General features: G+C 32.4%; 1 protein-coding gene across 1 annotated transcript; it reads left to right on the top strand.

The window, feature by feature from the left end:
• The first annotated feature begins 23 nt into the window (after nucleotides 1-23).
• Nucleotides 24-18,975, top strand: LOC132740346 (synaptogyrin-2-like). The gene is made up of 4 exons (XM_060728226.1): nucleotides 24-176; nucleotides 3,982-4,198; nucleotides 10,854-11,008; nucleotides 12,788-18,975. Exons 1-4 carry the CDS (start codon nucleotides 33-35, stop codon nucleotides 12,992-12,994), a joined length of 723 nt encoding a protein of 240 aa, XP_060584209.1. The 5' UTR covers nucleotides 24-32; the 3' UTR covers nucleotides 12,995-18,975.
• Nucleotides 18,976-19,225: the final 250 nt, after the last annotated feature.

Here is a 19,225-nt window from a genome sequence, read left to right as displayed (position 1 = left end):
TTAAAATATTTATTTATTATACGCATAAATATATGACGTCATTCCAAACTTCACAAGACGGAAAAATGTCACTACCATCACAACCTCAAGCTTATGGAGCTGGCATGGCTGGAGGGTCGTTTGACCCTGTCGCCTTCATTAAGAGACCCCAGGTTATTCTCAGGATAGTTAGCTGGGTAGGTTTAAGTTTTCATTTGAAATATCTATGACTTTGAAAGGCATAAAAGCTAATCAATGACCAATTATTTATGGTTGTCATTATTAGAAATTACTCATGATCATGTGTTTCAACTTTCATTTTGTGTTTATAAAATTATGCAAAATGATTTTAAATTAATTATTATACATGCGTTTAGAAATTCGTTAATTGCAGTAGTAAAGCAACACCAAAGCCACAATAATCATTCTAAACCATTTAAAATGGCATTTTTATCCTAGTTAGTGTCTAGTTTGTACCTAGATCTAGATGACTAAGATGTAGGCCTATCCTGGAGTAGACCCAGAGTCTTAACCATGAGTATATATATATATTTATAGAAAGGCTGTCCTCGGAAATAACAAGAATGAACACTGGGTTATTTACTAATCTTTCCGACTGATAACTCTCACTGCTATTTTGCTTGTAGGATACTTAAATATGCCAAAATGTCATCAGAGCAGTTTTGCATGTGGACGTGTACATGTTGAGAAAATTTGCAACCTGACTGGGACTCGAACCCAGGACCCTCGAAATACAGTACCTCAGCTCTCCCGACTAAGCTAGCTGGCTGCTATAACACGCTAAAAAGTGAACAGTTCTGAACCGGGACATACTCCCCCACTAATATTGAAATGCGTCCTGGAATTTCTAATGGGTACAGAGAACAAAGTGAAATTGGACTCGGAGCATATACATGTACCATTATGGTCCCATGTTGGGTGTCACAGGGTGAGAAAAATGTGCAACCTGACCAGGACTTGAACCCAGGACCCTCAGATTTCCATACTGCAGCTCTAGCAACTGAACTTATCCAGCCACATACACACTGTCTCCCCTAAATCAGGGAACAGTTCTGAACAGTGACATTTATAAGGAAGTCTAATTTTCAGATTGTTATGAATGAAATAAAAAATTAGAGACAATATTAAATTTTGGTGATCTGTGAATTGAAGTTTTATCTTTTTGATTGCAGAACTTTGAAATTTAAGTTATCGATTTCAGCTTTGCTTTGCTCTTAGCAGGCCTGATTATGTCGGAATTGTAAGCGAAGTATGATTCATTTTAGGAGTACATTTTAAAATACAAGTTTCTTCATCTTCCCAGCAAAGTAAGAACATGAGTTAAAGTCTTGTTGATACATAATATTTCATTATCTTCATATAGGCTTCTAATGCATTTGTTTAGTTGGTACACTACTACACATCTTTAAATTCTAGTTTCTATATTTTGTCAGAAATTTTCAGACATTATACTTTTTATTCATTTATACTCTTTATACATTTATATTTGAATACTCATTTATTCACATTTGAATATGATCAAGTTATGTGTGCAATGTAATGTAATCATTAATGAAAGCAGGCAGCAACTTTGATGTTCTTTGAGTACATGCAGCAGTCACACAGATTGACATTAATGGTAGGCAAGTTCATTTAAACTGGATCATTTTAACAATTGTTTGAACTGTAGACACTCGGAGTTGGTAATTTTCATTGTCAGAGAATCTTACAAACTTTAGTTACAATATTTTATGATTTAAATATCAATTCTGCACACACACTCTAAAATATGGGTTAAACTAATGGAAAATATGTTGTACCTATTGCAAAGAAAGTAATTATACCCCCGCACAACAAAGTTGTAAGGGGGGTATACTGGAATCAGCTTTTCCGTCCAGCCACTGGGCATCCGTCGGTTTTTCCTTGTCTGCCCAATAACTTAAGAATCCTTTGACCCACGGTCTTCATATTTGGCATGGAGGTTAGTCATGATTAGTAGATGACCCCTATTGATTTTAAGTTCACCAGGTCAAAGGTCACAGAGGCCTTGACTGTAAAAAGCTTGTCCACCCAATAACTTAAGATTCCGTTGACCCACAGTCTTCATATTTGGCATGGAAATTAGTCATGAGTAGTAGATGACCCCTATAGAATTTGAGGTCACTGTGTCAAAAGTCAAGGTCACAGAGGCCTTGACTAAAAAAAATCTTGGCTGCCCAATATCTGAATTCTTTGACCCACAGTCTTCATATTTGGCATGGAGGTAAGTCTTGATTATTAGATGGAGGTTGGTCATGACCATTTGGTGACCTATGTTGATTTAGAGTTCACTGGATCAAAAGTCAAGGTCCCAGGGGCCTTTAGTTCAGAAAGCTTGTGATCTTTTCCACTAAAAACATGTAGAATAAATAGCTTAGATTTTTTTTTTATTCTTTCCTACCCTAACTTTTTCTGAAAAAAATCTGAGAAACAAAAAATAATTAAATAAAACAGTGACCTAAAATATAAATTTTCGTTCTTAAAAGTTTTGAGCCTGCTCTCAGTCCACAATGAGATAAAGGACTAGTTGCAATCATCACTCAAAAGAGCAATAAAAAGGCCATCAAGGTCCTGTTGATAAAGATTTCATGAAGATAAAAATTGAGCTACCAAAAGTATAGAGCTTGGTCTTACTGCATGAATGCTCATATTGGGCAGGGGCACTACAGATGGCACTGGCTAAATACAGTTACATTTATATCATATACAGATATATTCATATCATATTAGATCGCAATATCAAGTTTGATTTTGGTTATTTAATTTTTTTGTGACAGGAGTTGTGTACCCTTTAATTATCAGGTTATTTTTGTATAATTTTCATTATCAGCCAGGTGAGTGTTTCCTCATAAAATTTAACTTTTGAAATGTATACTAAATTGTTTGGGATCACATCAAATTGGTAATATAAAAATTTAGGACGTTAAATTTGATATTTGTAATAGCTATGGATCAATATCTTTTGAAAAGTTTCATCAGTTTGAGTGTTTTACTTCCTAATCTCAACGGAGCTAAAGTTTCATATTTTGTTAAATGTTACAGAAAACTTATAACAGTATGTAAATGAAATCACTGTACCATGTCTTTCCTAGCCTGTTCCCAGTTTTGAATACGAGCACATTTTACTTCCGATCAATATGCTGGTACCTTTCTTGGCCGTGAGCCTATATATTATAACTCGAAATTTTATTGTGAAAACAGGAAGTAGACTTTTAAACATAGAAAAGTCTCCAGTCACGGATCTTTTGATAATTTTACACCCAACCATTGATAGATCAGATGAAAGGAGCATAATTGTGCCCTTTTGTGTGTTTATGTAAGAGGGGTTTTAATCTTGATGCTAACACCTTTATGTACATGTAGATAGATATGAAGATAGAGTCTTTATAAAACTAAACATTTAAATAAGATGAATCTACAGTCATTGTAAATAAAAGTGTCATTTTGATATATTGAAATATAAACTGGACCAATAAATTACCTTGACAATTCCTGTGGAACCATAAAAGCGAAATTTAACTAAAACTATCTAACCAATGGAACAATTTAAGATACTAACCTAGTTGGAACTATTCAAATAGAAAATTATTCATGTGTAAATTAATCTCATAAAAGGGTTTAATTATATCTGAAAGTTGCGAGAAAAAGTTTGAACTTTGTTTTTAGGAAAAGAATCTTTTTTGTACTATGATACAGTGATTTTTGTTACAGTGATTTCCTCCTTATATAACAGAGGCCAATAAAAGACCTTTTCTTAATTGAAATTCTAATTCTATAAAATTGATGCAGTTTTCCCAAATATCTAAACTTATTCCAGCTGTTTTACTTCCCGAATTAGCAATTTTAGGGATAATTTTTCCAAAAATATCAATTGAGAAAAACCACTGTGTTAGGGATATGATACCAAAATGCATCTAAAAATGGTCATTTTCAATGACTACATACTAATTTTTGATATTTCAGGTGTTTTCTATAATAGTGTTTGGATGTATATCTGCTGGCGGATACTACCGAGACCACTGTCAGATGCGGGACAGTGGAGCATGTGGCTATGGTATAGGTATTGGGGTGATGGCTTTCCTGTTCTGTATAGCATTCCTTATCATTGATGTTCTCTTCGACAACATGAGCAGTGTTCAACACAGAAAATATGCTGTCCTTGCAGATCTCATTGTATCTGGTAAGTTTGTCTTTATTATTTATCACATAATTGTGTGTGTGGGTGTGTGGTTTTTGATAAAAAGTTGGCTACTTTAGCCAAGTATTTAAGGTAACTACCCACATAGTTTAAAGTTTACATCATTCATTTTAGTTCAGTTGAGTAGGAAGCTATGAGCTAATATCGGCACACTCTTGACTGAGCAATTAGGGTAAGTGTTTTGCTCAGAGAAACAACAGCTTGCCCCTGTTGAGGTTTGAACCCACACTGCTAGAGATCTTTAGATTATTTGTCCTAGGCAATAACCACTCAGCCATGCTGCCACATAATGGTATGTTCTTGCTTTCAATGTAGAACTTTTCAAATGTTCAGGAAAAGTTCAGCAAACATACAATAGTTCAGCCGTTCCTTAGCTAACTGAAGGTCATTGGTGGTTCTACTTATTGTATGTTAAATAATACTGGGAATCTTACTTCCCCAGTATAGCATGTAAGCCATCATATGACTTAAATAGTGTTTGACAACTTCTAACTGTTGTACAAACAAAAAAGATACTTACCCATATTTAAGAAAGAAAAAGAAGAAGAAAAAAACAGCTTCCAAAAATCAATATATTTCTTTTAAGTAGCCTAGGTAAAATTGAACTATTTTGACTTTTCGTTAAGGGAGTGACAAGATTTTCATTGAATTATAAAAAAGCACATTATACATACATGTATATTATCTTTGGAAACTGAAACACTTAAATTTACTAATCTAAAACACTTAAAGTGAATATGAAATGAAAACACAAAAAACTAAAACCACATTGATTCTTGAATAACAGGACATTTTTTACTGTAAACAATTTAAAGTAAATTGTATCAATGTAGTACCTCTATAAGCACAAAAGCAGAAAGCACTATTTATGCATTTATAATGCAGAGATAGTCAGTAAAAGGGAAAGTTTTCAGATTATGTGAACTCTCTAAAGAGAAGTAATGAATAGATCCAATATTCCAATATAAGCTGCTTGCTTGATTGTGTACACGAGACTACTACAGCTTTCCTTTACTACAATCATTCATGTTCTGCTACTGTCCAAAAACCGTTCTGTGACTGTAAAAAAAATGATCAATACCTTCTGGTATATATATACCATTTATATAATGAGATTGCTTTTAACTTGCTAAACTTTTACTTAACCCTAATGCTTAAATGGACTTGTCCATCTGTCAATCTAAACCAAACTTTTTATCATTACTAGGGAATACTTCAAGATTAGTACTGACTGATTGAATAGGGAACAGTGCAGACCATGATCAGATTGCACAGGTGTGCAGTCTTGGTCTGCACTGTTTTCATGGGTTAGATTCAGTCGCTGTCAGAAGGGTTACTGATCATGTAGTGTTAGTGTCTTTAATGCCTTCCAGTTTCACCAGTTGAACACTAGTGCAGCCCACACATATGATCCAAAATATGCCCTATTTTAACAAGGGACATGTAAGAATTGAAAACAGAATGAGATTATTTAACAAATTAATTAATAGCATAGATAAATAGTCAGCACCTGTAGGTAACTGGTCTGTAAATGAAAAGTGTAGGCTTGTTTATTTTCATTACTTTCTGCCATTGTATTTTTAAATTAAACTTAAAGCACTTAGTCTAAGTTACAGTACTAAAATAATTTAATTCTTCTTTGATAATTAAGTTATATATCTGCTGGGACAAAACTTGTAAATAATTATGGTTATGGGCCTTTGCTGTCAAAATTTGGCACATTTGAGAAACCTTTAGCCAAGTTGAATAAGTTTGATTAATTTCCTAAATACAGATTATTTTACACAATGTCATGTTCATTAATGGTTTGACACAGTTTTTCCTAAGCCTCATTCTTTAAGATAGATCCCAAAAAATAGTGTATGAAAATCATGTTTCTAAACCTCATTCTTTAAGATAGTACCCCAAAAAATAGTTGTATGAAAATCATGTTTCGCAAGGTGGATCAATAAAATTATTAGAGACAGAGAGTGGGAGAGTAAATCTTAAATCCTGCCGTATACATAACTATAGTCTTCATTGATTTCCAATTGACACTTTACAGAACTCTTATTTTCCCAGTGCCAAAGCTTTGCTTGACTCTCGTTTAATAGACAAAACCAAACAAATACAGTGATCATGATTATAGATATTTGCCTCTTATTAACCTGTTAAGCCCCATACAATGTAAAATAATCATCTTATAATGTCAGCCAATCCCTGTAGTTATTTTATACGATATTTTACACAAGACTACTTTGTATCTGTAGACCATAACATTTTGTTGTTGTTAAGGGTCAGTTATTATAAGTTGTTGTCATATGTCCTTCAAGGTTATCTGTCTGTCTGTCTGTTTGTCTGCCCTATTGTGTTCCTTGTCCGTGTTCCTTGTGTTCCTGTAAGTCACTCAAGAGAAGAATGTATACTTTTCATATACAGTCTAACTTGCCCATGCGACCACGTGTATTAAGCGACCTTTGTCTAAAACGACCACTTTAAATTCCCCCGATCATTTTCTCTCTATATCTTTAATGTATTAAGCGACTTTTGCTCAACGCGACCAGCGACCGCTAATTAGTCACCTAATTGAGATAAATCTTTTCATTAAACGACCACTTTTACCTGTCAAGTAATTGTGTTTTTAGATGACGCCACTTCGTAATGTCACAAGTGTCAACAATCAAAACACAACAAATAAATGTGTGAAAAAGTCTATTTCCCAAACCGTTTTAGCGTATGCAAATGAAGTTAAGTATAGGCGTGACATGTATTATCCAATAATATCGGATAAACAATGCAACGCTCCGCCCCTACTGAGATGGTGTATACGCTTCGCTTGTTGACATTTAGACTGCATTGAATTGACATTGAACTTGATCAGCGATTAAATTAATCGAAACAATTAGATGTAGTTTGTATATTTCAAATGAAAAAAATTCACAACAGAAAACATCTTCACTTATAGGGTTTTTCGTGTTTGAATCAAAGAAAAAAACAACGGAGAAGTTAAAAAATTCTGGAAAAATGTCAAACATGTACGTAATGGATCAAAACTGTTTTGTCAATAAATATCAGAAAGTAATGTTTTACATTTGCATCCATTTAGATTATTGGAGCGTGCTTATTATTCAACATGTATATAAAAACGAATTTGAAAAACATTCCCACCGCATAAGAAAGATGTCATTTATAGATTTTGACTTTTATATCATGCTGACTGTCTTAAGAGACCGTTTTGGGTGTTTCCCTTGCGCGGTCGCTTAATACACGTTTGACTGTAATCAATGGATACATCTATCATGGACTTAAACATGAACATTCAGCTTTGTTTCTGAAAAAAAGTTAACAGTACCTGATCAATAAAAAATCAAAGGATTTCTGTCAGAGAACACCTTGCTAATGTCATGTGATATCAGTAAAGAATGGTGCACATGGTGCAGTAGAAGATTTTCAATATCAACATGATGATGTGATGTGTACCCATGTTTGTATAAAATATCATGTTGCAATTATTGTATGAAATAAAAGCAGGAAAAAAAGTGCAGAAACTTATATAAGCTGGTAAATCTGGAAGCAAGGAACATATTTATGATGTAGTTTCATGTAAATGTATAAACTAGTTAACCTATAGGGAAATTTTATCTTTTGATGAGGCATTCATGGCCAAGTGGTTAAAACAGTTCACTTTAACCACGCTCCATTCACAAGTATGGGTTTGAATCCTGTCAGGGAATTTGTATTCTTTCCAGTGAGGACCTTGTCCAAAAATCTTGTGGTCAACCCAGGTGACTGCTGTTGCTGAAATAATGCACAGAGGGGCACCTGACATCTTCCTTGACCAGTTAAGCTGTAAAGTCACCATATACAGTTTCAATGTGACAATGGTTGAACCTATTTCACCCCTGCCCTCCCCCATATCCCAAACGAAAAAAAACAACAAAAAACAAAACAGTAACCACTTAAAAACATAAAAAACTAACATCACAGGGAGATCTAGTGGTTCATTTCAGTATCAAAAAATGGATTTTTTTTTTCTTCATCACAAACTGATTAAGATATTAACTTTTTTTGAAGAGTCTGAGATATGGCATCTTTATATTTAACCTCAGTTTTAATATGTGATCTTTCATTGGGGAATATCATAATAGCACAATTATACATCTACTAAAATTGAAGTTGAAAATATCACAGTTTGCCTGACTCAGCAGATTTTATTATCAGTGTGGATCAGTTTACAGAATAATTGTCCTATCATGCTTGTGGTGCCTTTCTTTTGTGTATTGATTTTATCCTTTGATCACTTAAAGTGTTGATATCACAGTGATCTGTTGGAGAGTACTTAATATAGAAAATCATTTATACCTTGAATCATGGAATGCTGATGATTTAGTTTGGTTGTAAAACCTGAGACGAGCCTGCTCATACAGCATAAAACCTAAGACAAGCCTGCTTGTCTGTTGTAAAACCTGAGATGAGCCTGCTTATCCAGCGTTAAACCTAAGACGAGCCTGTTCGTCCAGTGTAAACATGAGACAAGTCTGCTCATCCGGTGTAAAACCGGAGATGAGCCTGCTCATCCAGCATTAAACCTAAGACAATCCTGCTCATCAGGAGTAAAACTTGAGACCAGTCTGCTTATCCAGTGTAGAAACTGAGACAAGCATTCTCATCTGTGGTGTAAAACCTGATGTGAGCCTGCTTATCAGATTATATCTGGAGTAAAACCTGAGACGAGCCTGCTCATCAATTGTAAAACCTGAGACATGAGCCTGCTTTTCTGGTGTAGAACCTGACGTGAGCCTGCCTATCCGGTGTAGAACCTGAGGCTAGCCTGTTTATTTGGTGTAAAACCTGACACGAGCCTGTTTATCTGACGTAAAACCTGAGATGTGCTTGCTCATCCAATGTAAAACCTGACATGAACCTGCTAATCTGGTGTTTAAACCTGAGACGAGCCTGCTTTTCTGATGTAAAACTTGAGACAAGCCTGCTCATCCAGTGTAGAACCTGAGACGACCCTGCTCATCCATTGTAAAATCTGAGATGAGTCTGCTTTTCTGGAGTAAAACCTGAGACAAGCCTGCTCATCCAATGTACATGTACATCCTGAGATGAGCCTGCGTGTCCCATGTAGAACCCAAAACAAGCCTGCTTATTCACTGTACAATATAGAACCTGAGACGTTTTCAAATACTCATTGTTATTTTTCTATCACTCATAAATTATTTATTAATTGAAATGTTAATAAAGTGGTTTTATCTTACACTTTTCTTTCCCTTCTAGACAATAAATGCTCGTGCACAGCATGGTTTATCAATAATTCATTATACTTTTATAAATACTGCACATTTAACAAATGAGTATGTCTGGGAAATAATAACCTGTCTATTATATCTTGTTATTTTAGAATTACTTTAAAGGTATACATTGTTTTATCTTCTGTTTCTTTCGGACCAACTCAGTATTAGAATGTGAAAGTATAATTTTCCAGTAATTTAATTATCCTTCCTTACTGACTTAAAAAAAAATCAAGCTTGAAAATGGCTTTGTTGAACCTGAGTGCATATTTTACCATTAGTGTAATTATCCTTTGTAAAAAAGTTACAGGAAGTTTTTTGTTTTTAAGAGGGCATGATTTAGTTTAATAATGGTGATAAAAAGGAAGTTTTTCAGGTGTAAGTGCATCCTTTTCTCTTTACTTGATGTTAGCAGTAATTATTGATTAGATACAAGATTAATTAAGTAGCAATGGATTTAAACAAGATAGATCTAAAATTGTGATACAAGTCTGTTACAAATTGTACTTGTCAAGCATAGAGCAAGAATATTGATTGACAATTTTTTGTAAGCAAAAGATATTATCAAAGTTTGTTCATATTTCAAACAATCTGTAAATGAAGTGCAGCTATTTTTTTTATGGAAGACATTATTTTTAGGCAAAGTCTGATCTTAATCATTGAAAATAATGTACATTTCATGAGCATGCAATGGTGCGACTGATTGAAATTTATGGTTTTAACCTATTTAGGCTTATTGTTGCAATAAGCCCAGAAGATACATACATGCAGACATCCAGGTTCTATACTGTTATTTTCCCAATTTTGGTACTGAACACCCTTAATACACTAATGGACTGTTCCAAATGTACAACATCAGCAGGCAATATGTTTATTTAACTTAACTCAACCTCTATGGCAATTTACTTTGTTTAAAAAATGTTTTATAATTATGAAATATTGAAAAATGAGGTGTTAGATTTCAACCTTGTACACTGCTAAAGGATGAACCTAAAACTTATCATTTATTTATATTATGTTCAGCTAAAGTGAAACATTACTGACAACATCATTCCAGTAAAGTAATATAATATTTGACATCGCAATGGCTTATCAGTATTCCCTGCATGAAAATAATCATCACTGCAGGATTATTCATGTTTAAAGCCTTATATATATGAGCTGCGTCAGTTTCTCTACTTGTTATAGGGTTTGTAAGCGAACAGCATGGATCCTGATCAGACTGCGGGGATGCGCAGGCTGGTCTGGATCCATGCTGGTCGCAAACGCATTATGTTGGTTTTGTCGTGACGCGGCTCATATGAGCAATGATCAATAGAAATATAGAGATAGTGAATCATGTTTGGACTGTTATATTTCAGCTTTGTGGACATTTCTGTGGTTTGTGGGTTTCTGTTTCCTGACAGATCAGTGGAGACGAAGGGAAGAGAAGCCAGGGTATATTGCACCACATGGTCATGGCAAGGACAACATTCAAGCTTCAATAGCATTCTCTTTCTTCTCCATCTTCACATGGGTAAGTAATATATGCTGAAACCATGTTTTCTGTATACTTTTATGTTTCTACTGATGGATTTATGAATTTCAGCTAAGCTCTTTTCCAGCATTTTTCCATTGACATCATAGGTCATATTGCAACAGATTAAGAAAAATATGATGGGCTAAGTTCTGATTCTGAATCCAGTGTCTGTGGATCATAGGCTTACCTGTTTGCTTGTTTGTTTGTCTGATTTATTTTAAACGCAGCATGCCTCCTGATGCATGCTAATTTTCATGAAAATTTTGAAAATGTATTTAAAAGGTTAAATATTGTGAAGTGAACAAAGAAAGTACTTTACATTTACATTTATATTGAATCTCTTTACTTTTCTTAAGATCTTAAGTCCTTTTTTGCCCCCACAGAGTGGGAGCATATAGCGTTGCACTTGTCCGTCCGTCCGTATGTACGTTTGTCCGTACGTCCCGAAATCTTGTGAACGCAACTCCTCTTAAACCGGATGGCAGATTTTGCTTAAACTTTCAGGGATGAACAACCTTAATGTGTAGATGGTAGTAAAGGAAGGAATTTTTGCTGCGACCAAATTTAACAGAATTATGGCCCTTTGTTGATTTTTTCACTATATACTATATAGAAATTTTGTGAACGCAACTCCTCTTAAACCGGATGGCAGATTTTGCTTAAACTTTCAGGGATGAACAACCTTAATGTGTAGATGGTAGTAAAGGAAGGAATTTTTGCTGCGACCAAATTTAACAGAATTATGGCCCTTTGTTGATTTTTTCACTATATACTATATAGAAATTTTGTGAACGCAACTCCTCTTAAACCGGATGGCAGATTTTGCTTAAACTTCCAGGGATGAACAACCTTAATGTGTAGATGGTAGTAAAGGAAGGAATTTTTGCTGCAACCAAATTTAACAGAATTATGGCCCTTTGTTGATTTTTTCACTATATACCATATAGAAATTTTGTGAACGCAACTCCTCTTAAACCGGATGGCAGATTTTGCTTAAACTTCCAGGGATGAACAACCTTAATGTGTAGATGGTAGTAAAGGAAGGAATTTTTGCTGCGACCAAATTTAACAGAATTATGGCCCTTGTTGATTTTTTCAATATATACTAGTACCATATAAATGTTGTCAGTGGGGGCATCCGTGTCCTTTGGACACAGTTCTAGTTTTTAAAGATTGAATTTCTTGATGCTCATCTGGAGGCTTGCAACTTTAAGATCGATTTTGAAACATTTTTTTGTTGTATGTTGGTGATCAGTCAACCTAACCAGCTTTCCTTGATAACTAACCAGTAAACACCAATTCTCAACAAATGTCTGACTACCTGTCCGACATGAACCAGCTGTGAGAGACTAATGTGCATTAGACCAATTTTTGCAGGGAAATTTTGCCTCACAATATGATCACCCCGGGATAACAAAATATCCAATGCTCTCCCTATTGGGCTAAATGTGCTGAAGCACTTTAGTTGTAAAACAATCCTTATAATTAAGTTTTTTATATATAATCTGTAGACAAGACTTACTCGTTGGCATTTTAATTGTTTCAATTAAGCAAAATTGACTTATGTCCATAATTTAAGTGTCCTAAAATCTTTTGTAAAAAAATTGTTAAAACATTTGTCAGAAATCTATTTTTATCCTGTAAAGTCATTGTGTGAAACGTAACAAACTGCCAAGAATGTCAATGTTGATAGGAGAAAAATAGTTTGCAATATAAAGTAAATTATCTTACTTTTAATTTAGTATATATACAGCTATGCTATCTTGATCATTTTAGGCTGGATTAGCATTCTTTGCATTCAGAAGATACCGTGAGGGAACATCAGAGTCTCTTTCCTCTGGTTACCCTGACAACCAGCCGCAGACCCAGTCTTCACCATATTCATCGTTCCCTGGAAGTGACGCAAGCGATCCCTACCAACAACCTCCATTTGCTGGCCAGAAGAGTGGGGATATCCCCGAATACCAGGCCCCTACTTACTAGTCATGATTATGATGTTAGCTATAATACTAAAATTATATATTCCATTCATTGTAAAATTATTTTTACTTTTTTGAAGAGATTAAGTTTGTTGTTTTAATACTAGGGAGATAATCCTTTTTGTTTTGTGAAAAGGCATGAACAATATTTGTTTGTAATAAGAAACAGTGCAGGGTTATGGTTAGGATGGTGAATATTGATGATAAGGGTAACATATCATGGTCTGGACAGAGTCAGCAGGGGGTCAGATACTGTGTTGGAACAGGGCATCATGAGAAAATCTCTCGACCCACAAATATAGTCAGTTGATCCACAAATATAGTCAGTCGGGAGATCAAAGTTAGTATTAAAGTACAAGTACTTGAGTTTTAGAAATTAAAAATAAATAGCAAGTTTCTGGAAGATTATCATTATGACCATGTTTTGTATCATGGGGAAAAAAATATAATATTTCTTCTTTGTTTAAGCAGGTAATTATTTTAGTGCCTCATAACCGAAAGTTGTGGTAATGGTTTGAAATTTCATTACTAGTTTAAAGGAGGAACTTAATTAATTTAAGGAGAAAACTTTTTTGTATGTTTTTTAAGTGTATGTTAACAAAGATTGACAAAAGCTTTTAGACTAACTTCAGCTATATCTAGTTTTTAAAGATAATTCAGTATTTAGAATAACCTAATATTTATGATAATTTTAAACATGGTTGTAGCAGTATCTTTTTTTTATTTTGTTTAATTTATTAAATTAATATAGTGCATTGTTGAATACCTAACAATTACTAGAAATAATGCTTTTGAGGTATATTTTCTGCATATAAAGTTAATTTTTATCTTTGAATCTGAGATGATAGTGATGGTAAAGTTTACAACGCAATAAAAGTTTTTTTTTGTTTTTTTTTGTAACTTTGAAATTTTTGAAAATTTAACATTTTTTAAAGTTTGTTCAACCTTGTCAAATTTTAATCAATGTAGCCTGAATCATTGATGTATGAATATTAATGATTGATAATTTCATAATTGATTGCATATAGTCATATTGTAAGTTTCCAAATAGTAAAAATATGCCTGAAATCGCTTACTGTACATATAAACTCGGATTTTATTTTATATATGTATTTTTTTCATTGCTTATGACTTACTTAATGACTTTCATTGTGGCTTGTAAAGAAGGTTTCAAAACATCTAGATAATCTGTGCTTTTTCCTTTGTGCTCACACATTTTATTTGCTATTATTTGTAAAATGTTTTCTTTTTTTATTTTGTTATTTTATTTGTTGTTTTTCTTTTGTTCTTAGAGGGTTAGCCTTGCCCTAAAAACTGGTTGTTAAGAAGCTATTTATGTTTATTATATTCTATGTTACTGTTAGGATAAGATTTCTGTGGGTTTGACCTAATTTCATTCCATTTTCTTTTCACATATGAATTTATTTTATAGATCAGAGTAAATCCTTATAGTTTGTAATGTTATGAAAAAGTTTTGTGATTTTAAACCATGCCAAAATTAAACAATGTAGAGGGTATTGTATACAAGATAAACACAGATGGATGCATTGAGTTTCATACAACTTATTATGGAAGAAAAGCCTGAAAATCAGAACTTTGACGTTTTGATAGAATAAAAATAATGAATGAAAAAATTAATAAATGAATAAAAATGAAAAATATCTAAAATTACTGTAGGTTATATGTCCAGTTAATAGGACTAACATGCTAAAAATAAATGATAGGAATGTTTGTAAAGAAGTAATGATGAAACCATTGAAATATAAAGGGTATTTACATAATGATATAAGCGGTTGTGGTTTTCATTAGATAGATACAGATCCTTTTTTTTTATCTTTATACAAGTGTATAAGTTTATGCTTGCAATAGCATGTTAATCTTGTAGCTTTTACATGTAAGTTATAGATAATCACGACTAATGTTAACATTCTATATCATGTATTGAGATGTATTGTTCTTTATGTTAAAGAATTGAAATGGTTGCTTTGCATATGTGTGTCATGCGTTCATTGGTGTTTTTTTTCTGCTTACAATTTCTGTTAGATTACATTATTATGTTTATGTTTGTAGTTTGTTAAAGAAATTTTTTTCATGATTTTGTACTGAGAATAATTATTAGATCTACAATTTACATATTAGACGAGAAATATATAAAAATCTTGATGCAGCTTGATTTACATTAATAATCAAAAGCATAATATTAAAATATACACAGAATATCCCAAAATCTTTCTAAGCAATTTGTTTTTTTGTATACATGTTTACATTGTTACTTCCAAGAAGATCTTTATGAAGCTGTTGCTTGTGGAATAAATCGGAAACTTATGCCTACATATTATGTATCATTTATATAGAATACATTATGTTCATTTGATTAAAACCAGCTTAAGTACTTGTATATGCATGTATACGATGATATTATATCATACTGGCAAAAGATGTGTTTACTTAACATATTAATATAGTCCATTCATATGTACACTTAACTTACTGATAGTGTTCATACATGTGTGACAAATGATGACATATTTTCAGTTTTATTATAACTTTTTATACTGATTTGTGGAAGAGCTGTAAAATTCTTATTGTTCCTCATTTTAGACACAAAATTTGAATCCAAGTAGAAAAGTTTATAGAAGTTAATCATTTACTGCAAATACAATTATTTTAAAGCTGGTTTTTGTTATGTTTGTAAGTGAAAGTGCCATTATGAGCACAGAAGTCCATTCCAGAAATGCCATTCCATCTGTATTTATTTACCTTATGTTTAGATAGTTTATAATAATTTTGTTGTGATATTTTACATTTATTGTTATCTTCCTTCTCTCTATCTTTCTGAGAAAGGGGGATAATTCATTCTATCTTATTGTATAAGCAATACTTTGCTGTGTGGTCTATGTAATATATTGTCCCCCCTTTAGCACTGCATAGATAGATATATATATGTATATTTAAGTACCTTTAAACTATTTACTAACCAGTCATGTTCAATCATCTATTTATAACAATATTATCACTCATCACCGATGTTGTATAGAGTCTTTACCTTTTTGAAATGTTGATCCTGTCAGTTGCTGATGTCAGGCGGTTTTCAAGCCCAAAGTCAGCCTTGAAAAGTAGATTGGCTCTAAACAGCTAGCTTGCACCTGCCAGATTTACTTCTTAACACTCTAGAAAAGAGTAAAAACCATCAAACAGTTTCCAACATCAGGATTTTGTTTAGATTAACTGAACCAGTTTTTGTTAAGCATTTATGTAAATAATGACATCTGGTAAACTGGATTGAACCTTTGTAATGTTATTGGTGTCTGTGAAAGTAAACCCTACAACAGGTAACTTGTTTATGATTTATATAAAATGCTCTTTATTTAAAGAGGTACAAACTAGCTTGAAACAAAAGCAAAACTGAAATATAAATGATGTATTTTAGAAAATACTTAGTAATCAATTACCACAGAAATATTTCTAATTTAGCAGTGATCATCGATTTATATGTTACATTAATTCATTTAGTGGATGTTGTTTTCACTCTTAGACCATTATGCACTCATTTATATATACACTAATAAAATGTCCATTAAGGTTTGATACATGTATAGTGTACACATTAACATGCAGGCATTGAGAAGTTTGTCAGTAAATTTAGGTTTGAGAAAATATTAATCTTGAAATTTTGAGGTTTTCATTAAAAACCTATTATCATAAACATTTGTAACAAGTTAAAAAAAACCTATCATCACAAGTTAAAAAACCTTGTTTATAAATGACTCTTTGTGAAACTGGGTAGTTTTTTTTCCACGCAATATGTTTTAATAAGACAAAAGATGCATGGTTACAAATTGATTGCTTTTTAAATCTTGGCAGCAGCTTATGCAATCAACATGCAGAATATGATTAACACAGAAAAACATATATGCAATATTTTGCTGAAACTATGTTGCCAGGAAATAACGCCATGAATTGGTTTTGTTTTGTTGCCAGCCTGTGTGAAACATTGAAAATAAATTATCACAGAAATCATATCATTAAGCTTTTGGCATGAAGTATAGAATTGTATATATCAGTATTATAAGTAGTGAAGTGTCATATTTTTCCTATACATATGTCTGTTCAATTAAAAAAGTGTACTTGGCATTTTAAAGAAATTTTATCTCTTTTATAAGTGAGGTTATGTCATACATACAGACAAACTGCTCAAAGTTCAGCAAATTAGTAGTACCCAATAATTGCATCTAAATATTTAAAGGCAGGTCATATTTTCATTTAGCCAAAATGGTAATGTAAGACAATATATAAGTTACTCCATTCATCTCAATGCCTGTAGGTGAATGTGGTCTATAAACCATGGTAGTTCTATGCATAGTGTGATGTTTTGATATTTATCATTATATTTTATAGAGTAGAATAGTGAGAGTTATATAAACTGTTTATTGAACTGTGTGTGTGTGTGTGTGTTCGCGTGTATATGTGTGATACTGTAAATGTACTGTTGACAGAGATCTGAACATTTAGTGGGTTTTTTTAATAGTTCCTTTTCAATTTGAAGTTTATATTGAAAGAACTTTACAAGAGTAAGCCTATCAAAATCAATGGACTGGAATAAAACAGTACATATATTTTGAGATTTAAATAAAATTACAAAGAATATTGGAATTCAAAAAAAAAATCATAATTTGCATGATTAAAGACATTATAAAGACATTATAGTAAAATTAAACTTAAAATTAAATGATCGAATTTGTTGATCACTAACATTTCTATGTTAAGTTGTTATAATCGTTATTTTAACACTTGATGTTATTATGAAAGAAATGTCAGGGATTGATTAAATTGATTTTTCATCTGTCTGTTATTAAAGAACCATAATGTCAATGGTGTAAAGAATAATTAGTAGCTGTTTAGGTTAAAAGTCATTAGACTAAGTAAAGTAATAGTAATAATACTGATGTATGTGTATTTATTAAAGTCTTAACCACTGATTCTTATTTTAATTGTAATCTTTCAATTCATATGACTAAGATTAGTCAAATAGGTGACTTAAAATGGCTTTTTGTAACTGTATTTTTTTGTGGTATAGAAGATAGAATGTACTGTATTTTTTTCTCAACTTTCATTAATAAGAGGTAGCAAAATGCACCGTGGGATAATACAGTGTACAAAATAGTGTATTTGAAAATAATTTGTACTTTTTATCAATCTTTCCAAATAGGTGTTTGAAAGTATACATTTTAAACTATTGTACTAATGGTTTTAGGGATTTTCTATATTTTGTATTGTTTCTGTTTCTGAACATTTAAACACAGTAATGTATTATCTTAAAATATTTTCTTTATTTCACAGACAATTGCAATTACATTCAGTGGAAAGGAATGTATTAGTTGGGCCATCTAATGGTACACAATCATAAAAATAGACAGTTTTCACCTGTACCCTGAATTATCATATCATTGGTATTATCAGCATAAATTATTTAGTCATTGAGAAATACTAGTAAACAAATAAGGAAATAAATGTTACCCGTTAGTTATAATGTGTTCTATAGAAATATTTGTTGTTTCATCTAGGAAGTGTCATTGTGAAACATGTATGTAAGTCCATTCATCTGCCAAAATGAAAATCATTTGAGAAAAAGTGTTAATACTGTACTCTTACTGTATTCGTATCTGCGCAAAATATTTCTGCAAGTTAAATACATGTAATACATTCTGAATGTTTACTTAGAACTTGACAAATATTTCGTTAAAAGACTGGAATGTTGTTTGTTTTTTCAGATCAGAGACTTAAAGTTAGCATGATGGATTAGAATATGAAGATTACTAGAATAGAACTAGATAAGTGTGACAGTGGTTTAGATTTGTTATTGTAAACAGTTACGTGTGGGACCTTGTATAAATATTGTTGTACCAGTAAAATATGCTGTGTGACCTCATTACACTCATGTCCGTAAATAAATAAAATGTTGTCAATAAACAGATGTGGATGATCTGCCAAATCTTGTTGTCTTTATCTCCTGTACCTTTGGTTGGATTTTTAACTTACTACATATATTAATGATTCAAGTAATATTGCGATTCTTCAGCTTCACTGCAGGAAGAATTTCGCAGGTGTCATCCGTGTTTAATTGGAGGCACCTAGTGGAACCTTGGTAAAGCTAGATATCTAGATATATCAAAAATGCTGATTATTTTGAAACGTTGGTCTGTCATATGATAAAGGAGTGTTTATCAGAATTTGG

This window comes from Ruditapes philippinarum, unplaced genomic scaffold (assembly GCF_026571515.1).
Source record: "Ruditapes philippinarum isolate M1 unplaced genomic scaffold, ASM2657151v2 ctg1539_1_1_1_1, whole genome shotgun sequence".
Lineage (NCBI taxonomy): Eukaryota > Metazoa > Mollusca > Bivalvia > Venerida > Veneridae > Ruditapes > Ruditapes philippinarum.
Note: the sequence above shows the minus strand (reverse complement) of the source record. Positions and strands in the feature narration are given on the sequence as shown.